The 25,237-nt window shown below is 38.8% G+C and overlaps 1 protein-coding gene across 4 annotated transcripts; it reads right to left on the bottom strand.

Moving 5' to 3' along the window:
* Positions 1–286: 286 nt before the first annotated feature.
* On the bottom strand, positions 287–24,854 carry Ctr1A (Copper transporter 1A). Of its 4 annotated transcripts, none has more exons than XM_019047227.2 (6): positions 24,536–24,854; positions 10,158–10,220; positions 8,006–8,185; positions 7,182–7,321; positions 6,471–6,572; positions 287–4,919 (listed from the first exon to the last, which is right to left on the bottom strand). In XM_019047227.2, exons 3-6 carry the CDS (start codon positions 8,183–8,185, stop codon positions 4,718–4,720), a joined length of 624 nt encoding a protein of 207 aa, XP_018902772.1. In that variant the 5' UTR covers positions 10,158–10,220; positions 24,536–24,854; the 3' UTR covers positions 287–4,717. The 4 variants fall into 4 exon arrangements, with proteins under 4 accessions (XP_018902772.1, XP_018902771.1, XP_018902770.1 ...); XM_019047226.2 differs by lacking the exon at positions 24,536–24,854 and adding an exon at positions 17,392–17,540; XM_019047225.2 differs by lacking the exon at positions 24,536–24,854 and adding an exon at positions 16,905–17,109.
* Positions 24,855–25,237: the final 383 nt, after the last annotated feature.

Genomic DNA, 25,237 nt, shown 5'->3' with positions numbered 1-25,237 from the left:
TGAGTGAGAAAGAAAACACACCAACTCGGTTACTCAAAAATGCTCAATTTATAATGGTCATCAAGAATAGCTTACCTGTTCCAACTTGACCCTTCAAAAATGTCCTTAAATACTTTTCTTTTGGCACCAAAAATCTTTGTCCTAGACTAACACCTGCATCTACTGTGCAGTTTTGTGTTGGTGTCTTGATAATTTTCATTTTTTGAGTTGGTGTGTTTTCGTTCTCACTGATTCAATTGAGCTAAAGTCTAGGGACTCTTAAGGTAAGGCATAAACTAAGGCAGAGTAACTGGAGCAGTGAGCTTTATTCAAATAAACAACGTCTTCTTTGGTTAAAAAATGAAAGACGTGATTAAATTTAATACAATTTTTCTTATCATTTTTTAAAAAAAATTAACAACAAAATAATATTTTTTACTGCTTTATTGTCAGCAGATAAAGTCGCAGTTATTTGAGAATCGTATTACAATTTTATTGATTCAATTTTAATATTCCTTGCCTTTTTGCATCAAATCGCGAATATCTCAGAGAATTACGATGCCCCTGCGTTAGTTGTATTCATTTTCTCTCTTTAGAGATTTAGGCTTGTATTCATACAGCTCCTTTCCTTCGGGGGCCCCACTTGGTTTACATTGTCATTAAGAGAGGTTAATGGAATTCCGCTAAATAGCGTCATAAAAAGGATTATTTCTGCCAACCTCGAGTAAAATTCAGCAATATAACTTCAGAAATGGATCCTTGCGAGGGATTACAATGACGAGCCACTGCAGTAAGTACAAAATACGGAAGGAAAAAGTTTATGATTTTGACTAACTTGCAGATAGGTGCAAACCAAAGTTAAGAATCTCATGATTTATTTTTTTTTGTATTTTTTACTTTTTATAGTGATAAATCATTGTAATCTCTTTCAAGGACCCTTTCTAAAGTTACAATGCTGAATTTTACTCGATGTTGGTGAGAAATTTCCTTTTCATGATGCCATTTTGAGGGAGTCCTTAAAACTGCCTTAGTCACAGTATAAAGCAAATGGGACCTCCTATGAAAGGCAGTTGTTGAAGGGAGGATTGTGAGTTCGACCTTAAATAAAATTTCCAATGCTGCTTTAGTGCTAGCAACTAAGCTTCAATAAGGGTTGCCATAGAGTAATTTTTCACATACTTCCTCGGTAAAATTGAAGTTAAAAGAAGTGCATTCAATCGCTAAAACTCTTTTATCTCAGCCCTTTATAAATAAATCGATTTTGCTGTATGATTCAAGCAGAAAAGCAAGGAAGATACGATTAATTCTCATTTACAGCTTGAGTAGTTGCTGCGAAAAGAATATAAAACAAATCAATTTTCATCTTACCTAAAAGATGGCAAGACATTTTTAGAGGTGCATATAAGAGATTGCGATTTCTGAGCAACCATTAGGTAAGAAAAAAACGAATAGGAAAAACCAAATACTGTTGGAAAGATGTAAGTATAAAAACGTTAACAAAATATTCAGGCGTAGTCATGCTTCTATATTTTTTAAGAAAAAGAAAGAGGATTCTCATTTCACAAACAACCCATTATAAAGGGCGTGTCATCGCAGAAACTTCATAGAAACAGCCTTGCAAAAATAAAGGCATTGTTTTGTCTATGCCTCATAAATAATTACAAATAATTAAGGAATGATTTGATAGGAAACTTAACAAATGTATTATGTAAATTCTTAGACACCATTTTTCCTTTTCTCCACTATAATTTGTACCTGTAATCTTAGAGCTTGACTCTCTCAGTTAAAATGAAAATTAGGACAAGTAAAAAGGATAATTACTCTAGTGACAGCACCTGAGCAATGGTTGGAACTTGAAAAAACTATAATAGTTTCTTTAACAGACATCAACAAAATTTTATAAAAAACAGTAAAATCGTAACAAAGACACTTGATAACAGGTGAACAACAGACTAAATTTTTCTGATGCTGATCAATTACTAATGTCTTCTTAAATACAAATGTCACAATATATATACCTACTTAAAAAGATTCTAAAACCAAAATTCCCGATAAAACTGATGTGATGATGAGCATTGATGCTGCTGAGTAGATGATCTACCTTGGGCAAATAACTTTTTTTTTTCTTTCACATTAACAACTCAATATGAACTGATTGGTACTACTATTCTAATGAGCTAAGGAAAAAGTGCCGTATGATCATTAAAACGTTGCCAGATTTCCCCTCTTTAAAAATTAATTTTTGTGAAAAATCATGCTCATTTCTTCTTCGAATTTTCATATACTTGAGCTCAAATTGTGATCCAAATTATCTGAAAAGTTGGGCGGAAGATATTCTCAAGATTTCCTGAAAATTCATGTTTTATCAAAGGAAAATTGGGAACGCAAGAAGGTTCACACGCAGCTCTTCCTTAGCACCGCAGTAATACTGTTCAGTGCCTTGACATTGATTCTACATATGTGTAGTTCCAACTACCGGCTTATATCAGAGACAAGGTTGTTTCTCCAACATTTTTTAATTAATCATATGGAGGATCGAATTTGCAGGAGGCTTAAAGTGCTCTACAGAATTAATGATTTATTTTTTAAATTATTTGCTGGCTAACCTTAGACTGAGAGAGTCCCATCTTTCCAATCTTTTGTATGCATAAAAATAAAATCAATGTACCATAAAATAAGAATTGAAAAAATTTATACACCAAAGAACTTAAACTAATTTAAGAAAGCTACGGTCATTCAACTCTTTTGTTTGCTACCTCTGTCTTTCTATTTTTAAAATTCATTACAGCTTATTAGGTGATCTCAATTTTTATGTTAAGTAAGCTTACGATGCTAGCATATACCTTAAAAGATGGAGGCATAAATTGGTCAGCCTCATTATCTACTTTAGCGATCCTTTAAGTTTCCATAATTTTCGTTTATTTATTTATTTATTTGTTTATTTTTTTTTAGCTCTAACTGGCCATTGATGAAATATCATTATTTCTAGCTTTTTCTAGTCAACGTTCCACTATCAATGACTTCTTATTTAAATTTGTACAGTTTTATGTAAGAGAGAAGGAAGTTGTCAAAACGACGATAAAAAATGCAAATGAGAAAAAGTTATATAAAAGCCCCTATGAGCAGTTGGACTTTCCAAAGTGGAGACCGCCCCTAGTCTGAAGTTTCAAATTGGAAATCTTGCTGCTGCCGAACAGTTCTGATTGTGAATTTATTGCCTCCTCCAAGAAGGCTCAATATCCTAGGGAGCTATCACTTGATAAAGCATTAAACAATAATTCTTAGAAATTTTCACCATATTCCTGAGGTCCATCACAAAAAGAACACCGGGCAGGAAGAAGTTGTGGAGACAACTTGAGAAGTTAAATTCTCAATTTAATTGATAAATAAAGGGTTCATCTGAGGAAAATTTTATCGCAGCATATTTGTGTGGGATAGTAAATGATTTTCAGGAGTGTAAGAGGGCTTAAAACCAATTTTCTTGAAAAACCAACAGATCAACTAAATATACTAGAAAAACGAACAGAACACAGTGCTTATGAGGTTAAATTTTGCTAATACTTTAAAAGTTACCTAAAATATTTGAGATTTAAACAAGTAGTGCTTTTCAGTCTTCTTTTGAGTTTCTCTCGGGAGGGACTTAAAAAATACTAATTATTATCTTTCTTCAATTTATTGGTACCACGATTTTGAAATCCACCATGAAGTTTTAGTGCGCTGGCCCAATTTTTTTTTTTTTTTTTTTTAACCTGTGATTTTCAACATTTATAGGGACTTAAAAAAGATTATTTTCAGGTAAAATTGAATTTCAAGCGATAGACTTTAAAGTGAACAATAACGGCTCTCCAGCTCTTACCAACCTCCAACTAGCTCAAAAAAATATTACATTGACAGAAAATTTGTTTTCTGACATACTAGTTCCTTTGTTAAAATCGAAGAAGGCCCATCATCATGTTTCGAAAAGACTACAGTATACTCTGATTTGATACCAGAGCGCAACGATAGAGTTTTAGTAAACTTATCTTTAGAAAAGTGATTAGACAATATGTACTAGCAGGATTGGAGGTGTAAAATTTTGACATCATCAAATGGAGAGATGAAATTAGATTTAAGCACAATGGTGTGATTTTCCTAGCTCTTCAAAACAGCTCAGTAAAAAATATTTGCAGAATGTCCTTTTATAAGTAGTTCACCATTGCAATGTATTCCCAGGAACTATGAATGGGACATTAACCCTAATTGATACTGGAGAAATTTCATATTTATTAGAAAAGAGAAAAGTTAAAACATTGATTCACTATGAGTTTAAATTAAGTCTTTCAGTAAAAACCTGAATTTTTCTTTGTTTGTTTAAAGATTTTATAGGAAAGAGTTCGAGTATATTTTTTAACAAAGCAATTGAAACTGGAAGAGTATTCTCCCAGGTACATGACTGACAATTAAAAGCAAGAAAAGAAGAGATACGCTGCAGGATGATTTGAGGAAGTCCATCCATGACATGCTAACAGTCTCGCTTTGCCAAAAAATGCAGGATTCAGGGACTGGATTGACTGACTACTATTTTTTTTTCATTGTGATTGATTAAATCTTAAAACAACTGTAAAATATTGGCTTTGAAAAGTAGTCAACATACTGCTTCAATTAGAACATTCTTAAAGTTTGGGCTCAGTCAATGAGTAAGCCTTACACTTCCAGAGAGCAGAGGTTCCTAACGTAGCGTTCCTTTCTTTGACATGTGTCAGTGGCAATGCTCAGTTACATCGACAATAACAGACTTTTTCCAGCCAAATAGGAAGTAACCAGTTGCTGCACCCAAAACTACGGCTATACACAGCCAAACGTTATAAGTCATAAAAATCAACATAAGAAGGTAACTAACAACTATTTGGATGATATGTAAAATTGTTTGAAGGAAGTGATTTCCACTCAGCATTGATGGCCTGGAAAAAAACCATAATCATTAGCCCCAGAACTTTAATAATCATAGACGAATCCTTGATAAGAATTGCCATGGTTACAGTAAAGAATTAGTACATATATATTAACTTTCTATTTATTTAGTAAGCACCAAAGTAAGGGAAAAGGAGAAATCGTTTTAATTTTTCAATAATTTTTTATTTAATTTCTCGAAAAAGATAAGGTGCTGTTGCCACCCAACGCATTGACGCCGTGAATTCATACTACATGTTTTATTTTTCCTGCAGCATAGTACTTTATTGCAGGAAAGCTAACAAATATTTATAATTCTAAGAAGGACTGTGTCATACTCTTGGGAAAAAATTAAACATACTGGTGATAAGGTATTATTATGATAGAGTATTTGCATATGAAAGACTGGAACTAAGTAAAAGTGTTTATTTACTATGCTGTAAATTAACCCTTGGCTCTCCAATGTCAACGACATTGTCTTATGGCCCACAAGATATACGTTTAGGCATATTGTTTTGTTTGACCAGCAAGCCAATTATGGAAGTTGATAGGCAAAGCTATAGACAATGAAGACAAAAAGGAATAGGTTGAATCCTATTGGTGGAAGTGGGTGGTTGCAATGGACAAAGGAAGTAAGTGAAGGGCTGACTAACGGCAACCGACAAGAGATCCAACGGTCCATCATTTTCCCCCTAAGTCTGCCAGAATCATCAGTTGCAACCAATAGGATCGCTCTTTAATTCCAAAGTATTCTTTGTCTGTAGCTTTGTCCATCAATTTCAATAACCAGTCCACAGGTCAATAATTAGAGACCTGTAGGAGCCCTCTGAAATAAGTGCTTGTTAAGGTAGAATCCTACATAAAGCTCTCAAAAAAAGGCGCAAGGTTCATTGTGGAGTCAAAGCAATCATTGATAAATGCCTGCTTAATTGCTGAATTAAGCATTCAAGAAACATATGTGAATCAAATTCGCTAACTGAAAGCAAGCATTGTAAGTCCCCTTACTTTCCATCATTGTCGAGACTTTCTACTATTTTAATAGCCCATTTTTCAATTTTTCGAACTTTTACTTTTCTCTATTCAAAATTCTATACATTCAGCTATTTTCTTTGTTCAAGCTGAAAATCACTCTTTGGTCTAAGTCAATTTTATTTCTTGACATCTTCTGTAAATCATATTATAGTGATGACTTAAACTGACTTCCCAACAACCAATAAAAAGCACTGGCTCAAAGTGATGTCATGACCTGTTTATGAGGACGCATGAGCCTGAACTCAGGGTCTTCCTGCCTACATCTTCGATCAGTACGCATTTGCAACATAATTTTTTCTTCATCTCACGCTTTATTCCCAATCCATAATCTTCAAAAGTTCAAATACTAAACTATTTCAGTCTCACATCTTCAATTCGTTTATCCTTGTAGTCCCAGATCTCCCTTGTTTTCTGCCTTTTAAAGTTCATATCGTTTATTTCAGTCCATCTCTTTTTAGCTGACTATCACTCAACTCCCTGAATCTTTTTTTTAATTATAAAAAAAGTTTAACAGTTCAAAGCTGACTTACTGTATTACTCGGTTGTCATCTGAAGCAACAGGGCTCTTATCACCAGGGGTTTGTACTGATTTGTAGTGAAGAGCATTGTATGTCCGCCAAAACAGGTATTCTCTAAAATGAGAAGAAATTATTCATTAAGAACAGCATGCAATGCAATGTAATATACAAATTTCTTGACTATATTTTATCAGAATGCAGTGTAAAATGACTTGAGGCAGAAGGTGGCATTCGCCACCCAGGAGACTTTATCATATTTTTCGACTAGAAAGACTGCTATTTGGGAAAAATTATTTAAAAGCAAAACTTATCATTTACATACATCACACTACAAGCAAGATGTATACTGTAATCCTAGAGAAAAATCTTATTTATTGAAATTTTTGTAAGTGCTATTTAGGTAAGCTGTTATTCCTGACCATTGAAACAAATTAAGTACCATAATTTAATCAAGAATGAAATACTATTTTTTTGCAATAATCTGGACCTCTTGGTGTAATACTCATAAAATTGCTGCCCTCACAGATATCACACCCATTATTTTTGCTTGTCTGCAAAGTTTCTTTTCGCATTTCTCTTAGGGTTACCCTCGTCAACCAATCTGCTTAATACTTGAAACACGTGACTATTTTTTACTTTTTGTACTTTTTTGGTGCTTTCGTATCAATTGAAAGGTATCTAATTGAGAGATGAAAAAGAATTATGCACTCAATGCACAGTTACCTGTAATATTTGAGACCCTCATATAGAGCAGCCATGATGAAGATTCCAAGCATTGATCCGATCAGACCACTGGTCGTGGTGAATTTCCAGAAATCAAATAATACTGTTTCATTGTTGCCAAAGTGAAAGCTCATACTCATCTGCACAAAGATAGAATAAATTCTTAGTTAGGTTTGTACTTTCGGACAATATGCACTGGATATTTTATAGGTGATACAATGGTTGGAAAATAATCAGCTTTTATCATGCATTTGATATACTTGAGAAAATAAATTAAAACTGTAGGGCATCACTGCCGTGCTAAGGAAAAACGCCGTACAAGCCTTCAGGCGTTGCCAAGTTTCCTTCGATAAAAACCGAATTTACTGGGAAAATTGTGAATATTTCCCCCCAAAATTTTCAGACTATTTCGTGCAAAATTTAATCTAAAATATCTGAAAATTTAAACGAAAAGTGCGCATAAATATCGTCAAAAAACATATTTTATCAAGGAAGATTCGGCAACTCTCGAATATGTTCATACGGCGTTCTTCTTTAGCACGGCAGATCAGCCAAATTTGATATGTAATATTCACGTGCGTAGCCCTGATAAGTATGGCCTCCTTGCTCTTCACTAAATGTCATTATGCATTTCCAAAAACCTTCACAACTCCATAAAATTGTAGATGGCTCCTAAAAATTATAGTTGCATGCCAAATGGCTCACTAAAAATGCTGTAGCGAGCTGCTTGCCCGGGGGAGGGGGAGGGGAGGATGGTTTGTAGATAAAAACTGAAGAGTACTGCAGAAGACAAAGAAGCACAGAGAAAAACAAAAAAAACCTACCATGTGATCCATATGACCCATGTCATTCATGTCATGGCCCACAGAAGCATGAGCATCGATAACGGTAGAGGGGTTGGCTCCCATTAAAGGCTGGTGGTCCATCGAGTGACCCATGTGGCCTGCGTGTCCTTCCATTCCTCCATGATCACCGTGGCCATGTCCATGCATACTATGATCCATCTGAAATATCATATACAAAAATCATAACTCGTGGCTTCTAATGCGTTTCGCAAAAATGGTTTTCTGATATTGCATAAGATGCGATTTTTTTTTATTCTAGAAATCTATAGGTACCTTGTCTCTGGTGGAAATATGGGTCTGTTCGTGGACCTTGTTCGTCCTCCATAAGCGAACTCAATCATTTTTACTAGGGATCTCTTACCCATTACGTATGTCTCTTAACAACAACCCCCCCCCCCCCCCCCATTAAAGTGCGTACTTCTCTGTAGCCTAAGCTCTTAAAAATAATTCTTAATACATCCGCATAAAAAAAGGAAATTGTTTCCAGGAAAGTTCCAATTTTATTGATTTGTGCGTCCCAGAATTTCCAATAGAGCATCATACAGGTGGCGCAAAAAAGGAGCAACATTTTGATTTAATTCTTCTTCAAATTCACCTTTTATTGCAAAAATTTAGTATCAAAATCATCCTTTCTTGGGAAAAGAACACAACTATGGACTTACTACCTATATTGCGAGACTTGAACACTATGTAGATATATCAACGACAGAGTTTATTTAAAAGTCTAATTGAGCTACATTTTTGCCCTGGATTTTCAAAATTTTTATCAAAGTAGGGGCCCCGTGTCAATGCAATACAATTTCAGCAAGTAAGCGTGCAGACGTCTAGAAATCTGAAACCTAAGAATTCCAACACTGATTCCTTTCACCAATTCAGATTTTGAGATGACTGCAATTGAAAGATACACTTTTACTGAGAATCATTAGTGACGTACCTCTTATCTGTGAATGTAAAGAGGTAAATAAGTACTTGTACAGAGTAGAAAGAGGCTGAAACTGCACAAGTAGATCTGACTAATGAGAAGCCAAGACACTTTTCTTTTTTCAATGATCATCCGATAAAAACGGTTCATTTCAAATGATAGTGTACTTCAAATGCTTTATTGAATGATTGATTCTAGTTGCATCTTGACTAAAATAACAGATTTGATATCGGTAACATGACTGGTAGTCAGAATCACAAGGGTGGTTTTTAAGGCAGCATAACATGAAACTTTATACTAGAGGCTCTTACGTCCTGACGACTGCTCTACTCTGCTGTAAAAAAAAGACTCTGCTCTACTGTGCGTTGAAGCCAGGAACGGGAAAAGTTCTTGGCCTTTCCATTTTTCGAACGAATTTTCCCATTTTAAAAATCCCTATTTCCCAAAATTTTCATAGCTATCACCTTTTTTTTTGTCTTTTATTCACAAACTCCTGCAATTTTGCGAGGAGCACGTGAATTTCTTCGCGATTTTACGAAAAACACACGATATTGACTGCGATTTTGACGTGATAGCGTTGGCTAGGGTATCCCTCGTTTTTGAAATTTTGGAAATTTTAAGCTCCCCTAGGCTCCGTGCTACGAGAGATAAAAGTAAGTGGTCGTTTCTCAAAAACTTTCAGAACAATATTCAGAGGTTGTCCGACAGTGTTTGAAACTCACAGGCGCCAAAGCGCCAAATGCGCCTAAAAAATGAAGGCTCTGAGCCAACGTGGCCCCTAAAAATCTGGATTTCCACAGGAAGTCACACGAAGAAAGAAAAACAAATCAATTTGAATTGAAAAAACTCAGGATTTTCGGCAAGCTTGCTTTTTCTATTCTTCACGATTTCATTCTAAGTGTTTTTGTCTTCCCCAAGTTACATCTACTTACTAAAACATCTAGCGTCTAACTTTTCATTAAATACGCCGTAATATATAGGCAAAAAGTCAATTTGGCCCCTAAGAAATCTTCAATGGTGCCTAAAAATCGGGCTTGATGCGCCACATAGCTCCTAAAACTCAAAGGTGAGTTTCGAACACTGGTCCGGCATAAGGTTTAATAAGAGACAGAAATAATCATGATTCACCATGCAGCATCATGCAGAATTGTTGCTTACGATAAGGTGCTTAAGGTACTTGTAAAGGAAGTATTTTTCTGTGTAACTCACTTTTTTATAGTGAAAGGAAGACAGCTAGAAGTGGATCGATCAAAAACAGCGACAGCGTAGACCCTAAACATAAGGAAATATGATAATTAGTGACACTGAAACCCAAAATGAACCCAAAAAACCACCGAAACACAAAAATTTAAACGGTTTCGAGTGTGATTTTTTTTTTAAAAAAAATTTTTAAGTTTTTAAGAGTCTTGATTTTAGGAAGAAACACGTTGCAGCAGTTCAGACGCGCGATATCGCTGTAAATCGCGAGGGAAACACGCAAGACCTGACGATGGGATCTACCCGAAACGGCCGTCGCACAGTGGATCGAGTCAATAGGTGAGGTCGGACAAAATTTGGAAACTTAGAACGCTTATAACTCCCTTCATACGAAACTGGGAGGTTTTGAAAGTGGTTTCATTGGTTTATTCTTGAAATTTTCCTCTGAAACCACCCCTTAAAATTTATAATGTGACAAAATAAATGTCGAAGTTTGCAGTATTAGTCAAAAATTTCATGTCCGACCTCTCTGGTAGACTCGGTCCACTGTGCGTCGTCAATGATAGACAGAAGAAGAAGAAAATCAACTTTACACTATCATCAGGGTACAGATAAAAGATTTTGAAAAAATATTTTGTGATGCTATAACCCTCTGATCGAGGATAGAGGAACTGCCATTTTTGATTCATACATGAAAGCACCTATCTGCATAGGGAGACGAATGGCATATATGCTGCTACTAAAGTGAGTCAGAAATAGTAGTTCCATAATTCAAAATGTATTCTAGTTGTCTTCCGGTACGACAGTGAAGTAAATAAAAAACCGGAAGGTGCTGAAGAAGGGTGTGTCATATCCTCGGTGTGAACATGAGTTTCCAAACATTTAAAGAGGAAACTTCAGCCTTTCAAGGCCCGGTTCAGACGGTCGAACATGTGGTTCGTAAAACTGCGCCGTTTAATCGGACTAGTTTTGAGTTAAATCTGGCTCGTCGAACTGATTTCACGAAAGTTCGAGCGTCTGATGGACCCGGCCTAAAACTGAGCTGAGCGACACACGACGGGCTGCGTGGCATGGCCGGATGGCTCCTCTACTTTCAGTGGCAAGGCAGAAGTCGCCTCTGATTGGCTGCCGGATCCTGCTGAATTCCGTCATCAGCTATTGTGAGATTTTTTTTTGTCTTAATGGGGAGGAAGATGGGGTTCATTTTGCGGTGAAATTACTCGAGAGTGTAGATAAATTCAATACGTCAATGATATTTCAGGGTGTCTACAAGATTTTCAAAAAGAAATTCCCTGACAATTCCAGGTTTTCCATGACAAAAAATGACAAAATTCCCTGACTTTTTGGGTTTAGCCATACGATGAACTAGTTAGAAAATATAAAAAAAAACTATCCTTAGGAATGACCCCGTAAAGTCATATTCTGAATTACCATGGCGTTGGAAGAAGTTGAGTAATACTTTTGAAAGGAACGAGATCCTAAATACTCAAAATAAAGCTAATTCCAAAATGGTATACTCAGACTGAAATTCACCTTCAAAATTTAATTTTTAAGCTCTATTACGCTCTCTTTGTGACATATTGCCTCGTATACTTTTGAAAATTCAAACTATACCTAGTTCACCCTGGTGGTTTCATATATTGGCATATTACTTAGTGTCCTGAAAAAACAAGTCTCTTTTTCTTAAAATATAAAACAAGAGTTGTAAATGTGCCTAACTCAGGTAGATTTTGCTATAATCAAGAGGAAATATGAGTCTCTTCTCGATTTTAGATAAATTTCCTTGATTCGGGTTTTTTTTTTTTTTTTTTTTTTTTTTTTTTTTTTTTTTGTAAGGTCAATTAATTCAGTGGATTCCAGAACCTATTGTTGGTATTGAATTTGTCTTATACTCAACAAGCGTTGGCTCGTTAGAATATAATCCACCAATAATATTTCTACAAGGTGGATGCACCAGTTGTGAACATGATGATTTAAGAACCAGAAAAATTTCACGCAAAATGCAGTTGACATTAAATATTTCTTTACTCAGTTAAAGAAAAACTAAAATTCTAGCACTTTCATTAAATTTCCTAACTTATTGAAAAAATTGATTAACCATCTGCTCAAAACTTAGTTTCCTATCATTATTTACTGTAATTTTCTGCTGTTAGCAAGTTAACTTCATTCAAATCTATTTAGTCTATCTTGCCATTTGGCATGAATTAAGTAGATAAATTAAATAGGGCAGATCGATTCGATCTTTAAAGTTAGCGAACACACATTAGTGAACCGAGCGGCCGTGTTGCAAACTGGTTGAACAGAGCAGTTTACCTTATCAGCCACGCGAGCGCGCTACTCGGCCAATTCGGCAGTGACGAGCAAAAATAGCCGCGAAATGTTCGAATTGCGAAAATTCCCTGACTTTCACCGGTTTTCGATCGAATTCCCTGACTTTTCCCGGTTTTCCAGACAGTGATCAAATTCCCTGATTTTTCCCGGTTTTCCAGACCTGCAGACACCCTGTATTTAAGATCGTCTCTCGGGTATTTTCTGAATGAGGAGATTAGTGAATACCTGATATGATCCACTTTTATTACAGCTTCGGTAAGTTTTTTTTTTTTTTTTTTTTTTTTTACTTCTCAAAATGGTAGACAGTTGGCGGGGAAGCGACTAATTTGCTTTTCGAATCTGTCCGTCATTTTCTAGAGTTTCGAAAAAATAATCTCTTGATGCGATAAAAACATATTAGACTCATCAATGCCCTTAGATAATTAATGAGAATCAAGTTTGAAAATGTCCACCTTATAAATATTTCTACGTTTTCGATTTATTTTACTGCGGGGATTGGCGAGAACTGTCAGCCGTCCAGAGACGACCTTCACCGGTTACCGAAGAGCTGAGAAATATGATTTTGCGACGATATCATTTTTTTTTTTACTTTGATCATCAAACAATACTTCACTAAGAGACGGTGAAAGTTTTAATATGCTTTGAAACGACAGAGAAACACCATTTGATCTGAATGTGTATCATCGGACAGAAATTTAGACCTCTCGTTTTTTTAAGTTGTTCCTAGCCAATTTTGAAAAATAATACTGAATTTTCGGACACTGCGGGGTAAAAATTAATAATTTAAAGAATTTCCGATTAGGGTAAGAGCAGCATTAACACAGTTAGGACACACGTGAAAATTCGCCATTTTCGTGCACGCGACACTGCAGGGTGTCTACTAAAACAGGCAGGCCAAAAATCAGTACCTATACAGTACTTTTTCAGTACTATCCCAAGAAATTCAGTACCTCCCCATTAGAAAAATTCAGTACTTTTTAAGTACCTCCATTTGACGAAATTCGAAAATTTTCAAAAATTTGAATTTCTCGCTCAGAAATAAAAAAAAGTCCGGACCTCCTTGCGGAATATCCTCATTTTTTCAGTAGGTACTTCCGGACCGCCCTGAAAAAATCAGTACTATTTCCGGACTTGTCGACACCTTGCACTGTTGCCTGATTTTTCCCAGTTTTCTCTGACTTTGGCCGCCCTGCTCTCACTGTATCTCTGTGTAACTGCGTTGTGACAGCTATGGGCTCGAGCGCCTTCATCTTTCTCGGTATGCAACACGGACATCCACGGAGCTGTAATAGTTTGCTTCTGGATATTTAAGGCGCTTCATATTGCTACAAAAGAATCGCAGACGCAAATTCGATTTTACTTGGAAATACGCGTCTCTTGCTTGGCTTTGCGGTATCATTGAGGTCAAAGTTTGACGGTATTTCTTCTCAAAAAACGGTCTAGCATTTTTGGAAAGTGCGGCGCGTTCAGGGGTGAGGATTGATGGTAGGAGAGTGGGTGGGGGCGAATGGAGGCTTTCTTTGCGCGTAGGTACAGATTAAAATAAAAAATAAAATAAAAAATAGCCGTATTTAGGCCGAAATTTACCAGCTGAGTTGCCCGAGTAGCAAAAACAGCCGGCAAATCTGAGGTTCAACCGTAGGCAACGGTTCAACATGAAGTCGGTAATGAGAAAAAGTATTTTTAGAATGGTCACCTTTCAGAATTCATCCAATTATTTCATGTTTTGTATGCGTTTTTTTTTTTTTTAAAAAAAAAAATGCAAAATATTTTTCTAGAGCTTGTCATGAACTCAAAGCACTGGTCTTCCGGGAGGACTGTCGGTGCAACTTTGACTGCAGGACCGTCCATGAGTGACGTCAGGTTTTCCTTTCAATGCTTGACACCCCCTTTTCGTTGAACCCTCCTAAAAAATTACGATAAATTCGAGTCACACCCCCCCCCCCCCCCCCGCTCTCCTACTTTACCCACAAAAACTTCGCCTTTTCTGATTGGCATTTCCTTAGCATTGGGAGCATCGCGCCAATTTTAGATCGAAGTCAGGTTGACTGGACCACCCCCCCCCCCCCCCCCCCTCCACTTTAAGGACCCTGATGTCATTGATGGGCGGCCCCTAATCATACAACGGCACTTGATATCAAGTATGAGAGTACAGACATTCCTAGAAACAAACGTATTTTCGAACGGTGTCTGGCACCGAGAGGCAAGGAACTGTGACAAATAAGCAGCCATAGTGATACGGGCACGTATATACTCGCGGTAAGTCGAGACATTGTTCGGTGTTGTTATTGAGTTACATTGAATGAGAGGTTTCAAATCGCGCGATGACATATCCCCATCGTTGCGTGCAGATCTGAAATTCAAAACATCCTAAGCACCGCCCGGGACCAAGGTGTTGCTAAAATTTTTCCACCCAGTAGAAGAACCTAAATACCCGTTCGCACCATGAGGTTTTATAGACATGGACTTTTTTTTCAAAAAAAAAAAAATAGGATTTAATTTTGGAAGGGACAATAACTTTTCTGGAGCCACGAGATTCTCGTTGAAAGGGAGAAAGATATGCACTATCTTGGCAACACCTAATGGCACTTATGTTTGTTTTGAATTTCTTCAACTCGTATGGCAACTCACGATGTACGTGCCATTCAATAGTAGGAATAGCTCCAACCCGACCAATTAGTCTCTTGGCTGACATGAGGGCGTAACTACACACTGAGATGAGCCCGGAAAAGCATTGAAATGTATGGAAGACAGGGTTCATTGCAGAGTGTAGTTACGCCCTTGTGTCAGGTAGGCGTCGAATTTACGTACTTGTTCGTAAGCCATTGTTTTCGTACCGCACTACTTACTGTATCATTGTGATGACAAATATGGTACATTTCGTCAGACCATTCGAGAAACGACCGCGAAAAAAATTCAATTCATAACAATCGACGGAGTAGGTATTGAACTGTTTTCCGTGAGACAGTGCACTATTCGTCGAAGCAAGTGAATTTTGCTGGATGTCAGTGGTCGCATTCTTGGTGAGAAAGGGGCTTAGCTTCCGAGCTCGAGCAGTCAATCAAAAAGCTTACTGCACACTTAAGTCGAGATTTCGACGAAAGGTAGCGACGTGTGCAACGCGTTGATTATTGAATAGTTATCGAAAGACCTTGATCGATATACAGCATTTTGAATATAGGGAGTTATCGATCAAACTAATTCGATAACGATTCAACAATTGACCCGCAGGTGATGCTTAGACTTAGATTTCTCGAATTTTGAGCTTTACACAGGCTGTCATCGGAAGTTAAGTTCCATTCACGTTACTCAGACCAATTAAGGTTTGATTGTCTAGAACGCGAACTCATGTACATTTTTATAACGAATTTAGGATGCTTAAGGGCTATACATTCACTCCGCTATTTTATTTATTCATCTTTCGAAGTAGGGGGTACGCCCCCTGATCTGATCACCGCGCGGTTCAACCCCCGATGTACTTCGCGCCTCAAGCGTTTCGCGTTTTTCTCTCATGATTGTATAATTTGAGGTAAGACAAGAGTGAAAATTTACACATAGTTTTTTTTTGACGATTCCACTAACAATAAGAAACTTCGAGAGACAAAGGGGGCAGGACATGGAAAGGAATAAGAGGAGGAAACCACTGTATACATAACAGAAGTTGGCAATTGCGATTTTCACGTATCAAAATAAACAGTAATATCGAAGTAATCGAAGAAACTTACGGGAGGGTAGGTGAGGAAATTGTGAGAAATACAACTTTAAAAGCAGGAAACCTCAAATTAAATAATATATATAAAAAGACATCTTCCTTATAATCAATGAATGGGATACCGCGTCTATTGACAATTCTTGGAATTCTAATTAGAACGTGACAAGTTCGCCTTGAGATGCAGCGGCTGTATTCAGTGAGCTGAAAAATGAGCGTTTCAAATCGGCTGAAATGCATGCATTTGAAGATTCCGTTACTCATGAAGTCAATGCATCTCAAGGCAAACGCGCCCTACTACTTTAAGGATTCTTTAGAAAAAAAAAAAGAAAAAAAAGGAGAATTTGCACGCAATTTTTTTATTGCTTCATCTGAAAGTGCCTAATGAGCTGAGTTCGCAATATTTTTCATAATTTTTTTCTGACATGGGAAATTGGAGAAAAATTGATTTAAAAGTGAGAAAATGTGCCGCCTTGTGACGTCATCTGGCGGCATTTCCCATTTAAACACATGTATTTTAGCGGAATCGGTTATTTTGTCATATCTCCTCTAATAATTGCTCAATTTATGAATCAAGGGTATCTTCGTGTTCAGTTCACTCAGAGGATTCCACTTAAACAGGAAATTCATCAAATTTCAGACCCTTGCAAATTCTCCATTACTTTGCAGAGAAAATGTAGGAACTTTCCGAGATTCTCAAATTTGAAAAAAGTACCTACTCGTTTAAGGAAGTAAAATCGGACAACACTTCAGGACAGGAATGGTGTAAATTCGTTAGCGTTTACGCTGATACCAATTTCCTTAGAAGTAAATAAATCTCGCGATAACACAAAAATTGTAAAGAAAAGTCGAGTCGACGTCACAATATGTACGTACACTAAATTAATATAACAATCACAACAAGTCGTCTGACAGCAAGGCTGACACATTCACATTACCGCGAGAGCTCCGTTCGGAGTCAGAATTCCCTCGTAGCCGTCGTCCACGCGAGGAGATAACACATTGATTAGGTCGAAATGTGGTTTACAAACCCAAGTTTCAGGAAAAACGCATCGGAAACCTACGACATAAACCTAGGTAGTGGAAATCTCCCGCAGATAGACATTCCATTCCAGCCAGATAGCTAATGACACACAGAAAATCGACCGCATTTTGAAAAGGATCAGTTATTTGTTTTTACGATCATCGAGACTGCGACTTACTCACCGTTTTAGTTCTCGTTACTGAAAATTCTGTGGCGATCGCGCTGCGTTTGACGGCTCGGATTTTGACGTCCAGCTTGCACTGAGGACTGAGACCTTACGTTGCGCGATCCAAAACAGAGATACTTTCTATTTCATAAGCCCCGCTTCCCCCACCATGGGGTTCCCGCTCACCGCCACATCGCGCGCAGTGGCGTGGCGCGCTTTGCGATATATCGATTGCTATGCCGTTTAAACCTATGGAAAAGGATCGATAAACAGGAACACCTTAATAATCGATTCTTCACAATAGGTTCGAACGGCATAACAACCGATATATCGCAATTCACGCCACGCCACTGATGGCGCGGTCCGCATGGATTAGCTAACAACAACGCTTCGTGGCCTAAGAAGCTTCTTAGGCCATGAACAACTCATTATTACCGTATTGAGCACCGCGGCGCGGCACATACTCAGCACGGCGCAATTAAGGCCCACGGCTGGCGTTTACCTTCACTCGAGTGTGGACTGGACTCGCCGACGACGGGGAATTCGCACGAGAAAATTTTATTGCTTCGCGTGAAAGTCTTCAGAGGAATGAAGTATACCTGTGGGATCAAAAAGGGCGCAGGTTCACTTTTGGACGAAACTGAAATGATAGCATCACTGACAGTTAGAGTGCAACGAAAAAATTGAGATGAAGTTGCAGTTTTAGGGTGTCTACAAAAACAGGCTGACCAAAAATCCGTACTTTTACAGTACTTTTTCAGTACATTCCAAAAAAAAAGTCAGAACCTTCTCACCACCTCACCTACAGTCAGGACCTACTTTTTCAGTACCTCCATTCGACGAAATTTCAATAATTTGAATTTCTCGATTAAATTGAGACAAAAATGACCGCACTTTTTCAATACTTCCGGACCCCCCTTGAAAAACCAGTACTATTTGCGGACTTGTAGAACCTTGAGTTTAATACAATAAAAAGGATCCTTCTTCATGGATTATCAATAAAAGGAAAATAAAGCGAAGAAAGATTGCAACCAACTTTCGATATCATTGCAAGCAATACGAAGAGCCCCTTCAATTAGTAGATAGGCAACATACATAACATTCCAATGCACTAGCAATAAGTACTTTACCATGTATCAGAATTTAATGAAGCCTTCATAAGCCCCATGCTGCCGTGCTAAGGAAGGACGCCGTACGAACATTCGAGAATTGCCACAAGTCCTTCGATAAAATGTTCATTTTTGAAGAAAATTATGAATATTTTTCCTCGAAATTTTCAAAAGTTTCAGATCAAACTACAAACAAAAATATTTGAGAAATTGGTAGACAAATATTCAAAAAATTTCCTGAAAATGAAAGATTTGCCAAGAGAAATTTGGCAACGCCTGAAGGCTCATACGGCGTTTCTCCTTGACATGACCGCATGGGCCGCCTGTGCAGGGTGTTTCAGACCACCCGTACCAGGCCTTTTTCTCGGTTGGTTTAGGTCGTACGAAGTCGGAGACTGCGGGGTTGAATAGGGCATTGACCCCAAGGAATCCGAATTTTGTGGTCCCGAAACCCCCCCACCTCCCCTTGGGGGGTAAAGGGGGGGGGGGGGTCACGATGCTAAAAGTCACGGTTCCCGACCGAATTGCGGATCGATCGCATCAGAATTGAAAAGCACGGAAAATTTCACGTGGAATTGACCCCTAAAAATCCAAAATCGGACCATCCAAGGCCAATAAATGATCCCCTAAAGAGGGGGACAGTACCCCCCTCCATAATTTCTCTTTGGTCTCAAAATTGACGTAAATTCTCCAGAAAAAGACGGTTTCCCAGGTTATCGACCTCGAGAAATCCAAATTTCATGGTCCCGAAGCTCCTCTAGCCCCCCTTGGGGAGTAAACGGGGGGGCCCAATTTTAAAAATCGGGGCTCCTTTCCGAATCGCAAATTGATTGCATCCAAATTGAGGAGCAGAACACATTTACATCTTAAGTGACTCCTAAGAGTTTTAATAGACCCCCTGAACGGCAGAAAGCAACTCCCTGAGGAGGGGGGCTTCGTCCCCGCCTAAAATTTCTCAAGATTTCTCTTTGGTCGCAAAATTGACTTCGATTCTCCAGAAAAAGACGGTCTCCCATGTAATCGACCCCAAGAAGCTCAGGGAACATGAAATTTAGAGTCCTCGGGGTCGATTACATGGGAAACTGTCTTTTTCTGGAGAATCGAAGTCAATTTTGCGACCAAAGAGGAATCCTGAGAAATTTTTGGCGGGGGCGAGGCCCCCTTCCTGAGGGGGTTACTTTCTGCCGTTCAGGGGGTCTATTAGAACTCTTAGGAGTCACTTAAGATGTAAATGTGTTCTGCTCCTCAATTTGGATGCAATCAATTTGCGATTCGGAAAGGAGCCCCGATTTTTAAAATTGGGCCCCCCCCCGTTTACCCCCCAAGGGGGACTGGAGAAGCTTCGGGACCATGAAATTTGGATTTCTCGAGGTCGATTACCAGGGCAACCGTCCTTTTCTGGAGAATTTACGTCAATTTTGAGACCAAAGAGAAATTATGGAGGGGGGTACTGTCCCCCTCTTTAGGGGATCATTTATTGGCCTTGGATGGTCCGATTTTGGATTTTTAGGGGTCAATTCCACGTGAAATTTTCCGTGCTTTTCAATTCTGATGCGATCGATCCGCAATTCGGTCGGGAACCGTGACTTTTAGCATCGTGACCCCCCCTTTACCCCCCAAGGGGAGGTGGGGGGGTTTCGGGACCACAAAATTCGGATTCCTTGGGGTCAATTCCCTATTCAACCCCGCAGTCTCCGACTTCGTACGACCTAAACCAACCGAGAAAAAGGCCTGGTACGGGTGGTCTGAAACACCCTGTATTTTGACGCCCCCTTCTCATTCGTTTTGAAACATCAATGAGAACCATCGTGAGAACGTACCGGAGGGGGGAGGGGGTGCATAAGACGCGTTTACTCGTGTTGGGCACACATTTTGTGAAAGCAGTGTCAACACTAGCAAAATTTCACGGAACTTTGTACGAAAGTTAGGTTCCGTAAACGTATCTCTGTGTGGACAAGGCCTCCCATTAACAAGAAATGAACGAAAAAATTAAGATGGAATAAACATAAACGTGGTTTAATAATTTCAACTTCCGCCGCCGCGCTGACCGCACAGTGTTTGGCACAGAGCGTAAAGTATTCCTTCAGTCTTGCGGGACTAGGCGTTTCACGTTGACCGCTGCTGACCGCAGTGTGTTTGACGCAATGCGTGAAGTATTCATGCAGTCTTGTAGGCGCTATGCGTTTCGCGCTGACCCAGAGACAACGCTGACCGCACTGTGTTTGACGCAATGCGTGAAGTATTCATGCAGTCTTGTAGGCGCTATGCGTTTCGCGCTGACCCAGAGACAACGCTGACCGCACTGTGTCTGACGCAATGCGTGAAGTATTCATGCAGTCTTGTAGGCGCTAATATGTGTTACATGCCGACCGCCGCGCGCCGAGGGCGAGGGCTTCTCCTTTTCTTCTCAAGTCCTCATCATCATCGCTCTCTGCACCGCGCCGCTCCAGGCCAAATTGCGTGTTTGGTTTCTCTCTTAACTCGACTAATTAAAGGTGCTGTCTCTTGTATCGCCGAAAGACGACAAAATTAGAAATTACTATACTCTCAGGAGATGAGAGATTTTGTCGCCTTTTCTCTTCCGAATCCGATTTTTTTATTAAAAATATATTTTTAAAAATGGCAAAATTTGCCGCCCCCATAATTTGCCGCCAAGGGCCGCGGCCCATGTGGCCACCCCCTAAATCCGGCCCTGCAAAATGTTGTATAATATGAATAATTAACATCAAAATTTTCAGTATCAGTCGAAAAGCTCATGCCCAACCTCTCTGACGGGCTGATTTCCTTGTATGGCGGGTTTAACTGCATGACAGATTGCCTTCAATTTTTCAATTATACTTCGAGGACATCTGTTAGACATGAAAAGTTGCTGCACGTAGCGATGTCAAAACTGAAGCACAAAAGATACTCACATTCTACGCCTGTATGTAACAATTCGTGTCTCGGAGATATCTTTTTAGTATAAACGAAGAATTGGAAGCGCACCGCCGTATTGAATCCTCGTAACAAGGCCCACCTTTGGCGCCGCGGGTGAAGTTGGCGAGTGCCTGGACAGTCAAAACGCCTTCACTTTCGTGCGTATGCAACACGGATATCCATGGAGCCCGAATAGTTGCATCCAGGAGTTAGTAAGTAAGTGTTCGTCTTCGTCGTATGCGACACTAACTGAGGGCGCTTTGCTGGTTGCTCTGGCACCGTAGCTTAAAGGCATGGTTGCCAATTGTGCAAATGAAGTAAACTATTACTGATTTTCATCGTGACGTGATCAATTTTTCGAATGACGCTTAAATTTTTTAAAAATATACCGTCGATATCGTCCTAAAATGTGGGTTACGGCCCCTGCCATCTCTAATCTAAGAACGACGAACGCGGGAAAGTCGTTTCATGGTCACTTCGGGAAAAATTCGAGCGCGCATCTCAACACGTGAATTTTTTACGTGTACACGTGTATTACACGTGTTTTTATTACACGTGTATTTTTCTTCCAGAAGTGTTAGAAAAAAAGTTTTGTCAGAAATGTACATCAACCCACAGTTCATTTAAGGCCCGGTGCGGCAGGACTTAAAGCTTGTTGAAAATATGCCTAACATTACTGATCGCCTCAAGATTATCGAATCGGAGTACCAGAGGAACGAGTTCATAAAAAAACGAATCAATAATGAAATATTAAAAGGAAGCCGGTGTAAAGTTTTTGCATAAACCCCTATGTGGGGTGTTGACAAAAAATCAAATACATGTTCACAAAAATTTAGTACAGCTCAAGCCTGTCAGCTCTTCCTGGAAAATGAAAATGTGAACCACTCAATGAAACTGCAAGTGGATTTTATGAGGTCTCAAGAGTGTCAGGAGGCAATCTAGGACATTTTACGACTTTGATGGGGACAGAAGCTGAGAAATAGCACAAAACAACAAAAAGAGATTTGGAATGCAGCGCCTATCGGTAGACTAAACTTTCCTCATTTTTTGAAAAAATTAAAGAATTTCAAAAGCTCAAAGCCCACCCCTTGAAAAACGCTAATGAGGGGTAGGGTCGGGTGGGCTTCGGCTATTGTTAAGTTGAATGGCTTTGACTAACCCCAGTTCTATGAATGAGCCAATGCCCCTACCTTTCAACCTCTAACCAATACACTATGCCAATCTCGGACTCCACCTCTCATCCGCCACTTTTGATAACATGGACTATGAGCAATATATGCTTTTTTTTTTTTTTTTTTTTTTTTTTTTTTTTTTTTTTCTTTTTTTTCCTACTTCAAATAGCCCACAAGGGCTAATCCCACGCTTTAAGTCCCATCCCCCCTCAGTCCCTACTGAACCAGTCCCAGGCAACCATTGCTTGAGACCATCAAACTCGGGTCGCCTGGCCGGGAATCGAACCTGGGACCTCCCGATCATAGAGCAAGCGCTACAAACACTACACCATAGGAGGCCAACCCACTACACCATAGGAGGCCGACCCACTACACCATAGGAGGCCGACATGTTGTGGTGGGAAAATATTTCTCCTGAATCCTGAGGGTGAATTTCTAGGTATTGACATAAGAAAACAAAAGTCTGTTTCAGAATTTGTTGAGGTTATTAGGTAAAACATAGATGGATTTTAATGGTAAGGTCAGTTTTAAGATAGGTCGATTTAAAGCTACTGGCACCAATATTCGCACAGCTTGCATTGTCAGGTAAGCAAATGCATTTCAAAGCAGCTCACCCTACCTAAATATCCAGACCATGGCTCTGAAGGTTCGGCGCGATCAGTTCTTTGACATGGCCCTGCATACAAGTCATTAATGAATGTTAGGTAAAAGCAGAATAAAACAGAGCTAACCTGCTGATAAGCAGATTCTGGTTGGCCAGAGATCAAACTCCATAAGGCTACTGTCACAGGTATCCAAATCCCTGCAACTTGCCTTTTTTTTAAACTTCTAAATTTTCTTTAATATTTCTCCAATTCATCTCAGATGGCTGGATTCGTTCATTTTTCCTCATTTTTCAGTCCAATCTCCCAGTCATCTCGTATAATGTCCCATTATTATAATTACCAGACTTGCAGCTGATACCTACATAGATTATAGCCAGCCAATGGCGTGTAGACTTGTTGTCTCACCACCTGTGACGTCAGCAAGTCTATAAAAGCTTGTGCTGCCCAAAAATCGAGGTCTGTCTGTCCCTTAACATCTCGTAGACCCACGCTCTGTCTCTCTACGTTTACCTCTCCGGGTCACATCTCAACATCTCAGTAATCAGACCCATACATACACTGTGTGAATTGTACTATAACCGTGTTTCATTCTAAGTTTCTTTTCAATATATTTCATTCGTGCGTCAAAATCAAATCTTCAATTATTTATTGCTCTCCCACAATCATTGCTCTCCCACAAACTCTCAGCTATTTTAGTGTCGAACTCTAGTGCCTCAACTCAAATTCTAAGCCCAACTCGCTTTATGACAGCTACCATACCCATCCATATGTCCATGACTGTTGACTAGATAATGGTCACATGAAATATTCAAACTTGCTCACTGTGATGAACTTACTTTACATATTCCTCCAGCACATTCAGGCGGCTCTTGAAAGCTCTTAATGAAACAGCTCTCAGAGCTTTACAGACTGATACTACAAACATATTCAAATCCTGTTAAATTACACCAAGATTGGGGCGCGGTTGTAAAAAGATTAGTTATGATTCATAGGAAAACAGAGTATACACCAGATCTTAAAAAGCTACGGGAAGAAAATAGCTTTCATGAAGCATGGTACAACAACTTATGATGAACGATGCAAAACTTATGACCTTTTGATCGCAAAAAGTCATCTCCCAGCCTCAAACATGTCTCTTCGTGATAGATTTGAAAGTATCACAGTGTCTGCGGCAGCAAAGATAAACAACACCGAATTTACTTTCTAGACATCGATGAGTCAGATCAATTTAAAGGAGTTGAGGCGAGCTTTTACACAAATACTGGAAAAATTTGATGCGATTCCAACTTTCTGACTGCAATGCGGTTAAAGTATGCTGATTGAAGAGTTCAAAAATGAAAAGAATATTTGTATCTCACCTCAGAATTTATTTAAGTAAAGCTGAATCAGGATAGGTTTGATGCTGTTGATAATAGTCATTCAGTATGTTGGATTGTTGGACTTCAATGACTCACGAGTGTCACGCGATGCTAATTTCGAAGATAGTAAAAACCGCACGTACCGACTGAAAAATCGTGTGTTTCAACAAGTTGGAAAACTCAAAAGTTAGTCACGAGTTAGCTGTCCAGCAGTGCAGCAGTTGACATTGAGACAAGTGCAGTAAACGGTCGAAAGATAAAAAAAATAATTCTCATGCTCTGCTCTTCACCACTTCATTTGATAAAGCTCGAACGCGGAACGAAAATAATAGCCAAATCAACCAAAAATATAACCAAATGAATGTATGAGTTAGCTTTACAAGAAATGCCACTCTGGTGCCTCAGGTTTATAGGAATTACTTACAAGAACGCACGGAGCGCTAGTGTCGATGTACATATGCATATTCCTCTATGATTGGAATTTCGTGAGCTTATTGCAATTATTAAAAGTCTCAAACCTTAAAAAATTTACAAGCTTTATTTTAGTTTGTTTTAATTTCATCTTCCGCCCTCACGTTTTTTGTAATTTCTTTTTTTACTTGTGCCTGAATTCGATGATTGTAGTTCTCAATCTCTCCTATGCACAACTTTAGCGCTGAAAGCGTATGTAAATAGTGTCAACAAAACGGATAGAGTTTATCT

The sequence above is a fragment of the Bemisia tabaci genome, chromosome 2, assembly GCF_918797505.1.
Source record: "Bemisia tabaci chromosome 2, PGI_BMITA_v3".
In the NCBI taxonomy this organism is placed as follows: domain Eukaryota; kingdom Metazoa; phylum Arthropoda; class Insecta; order Hemiptera; family Aleyrodidae; genus Bemisia; species Bemisia tabaci.
This window is presented reverse-complemented; position numbering and strand designations above follow the sequence as displayed.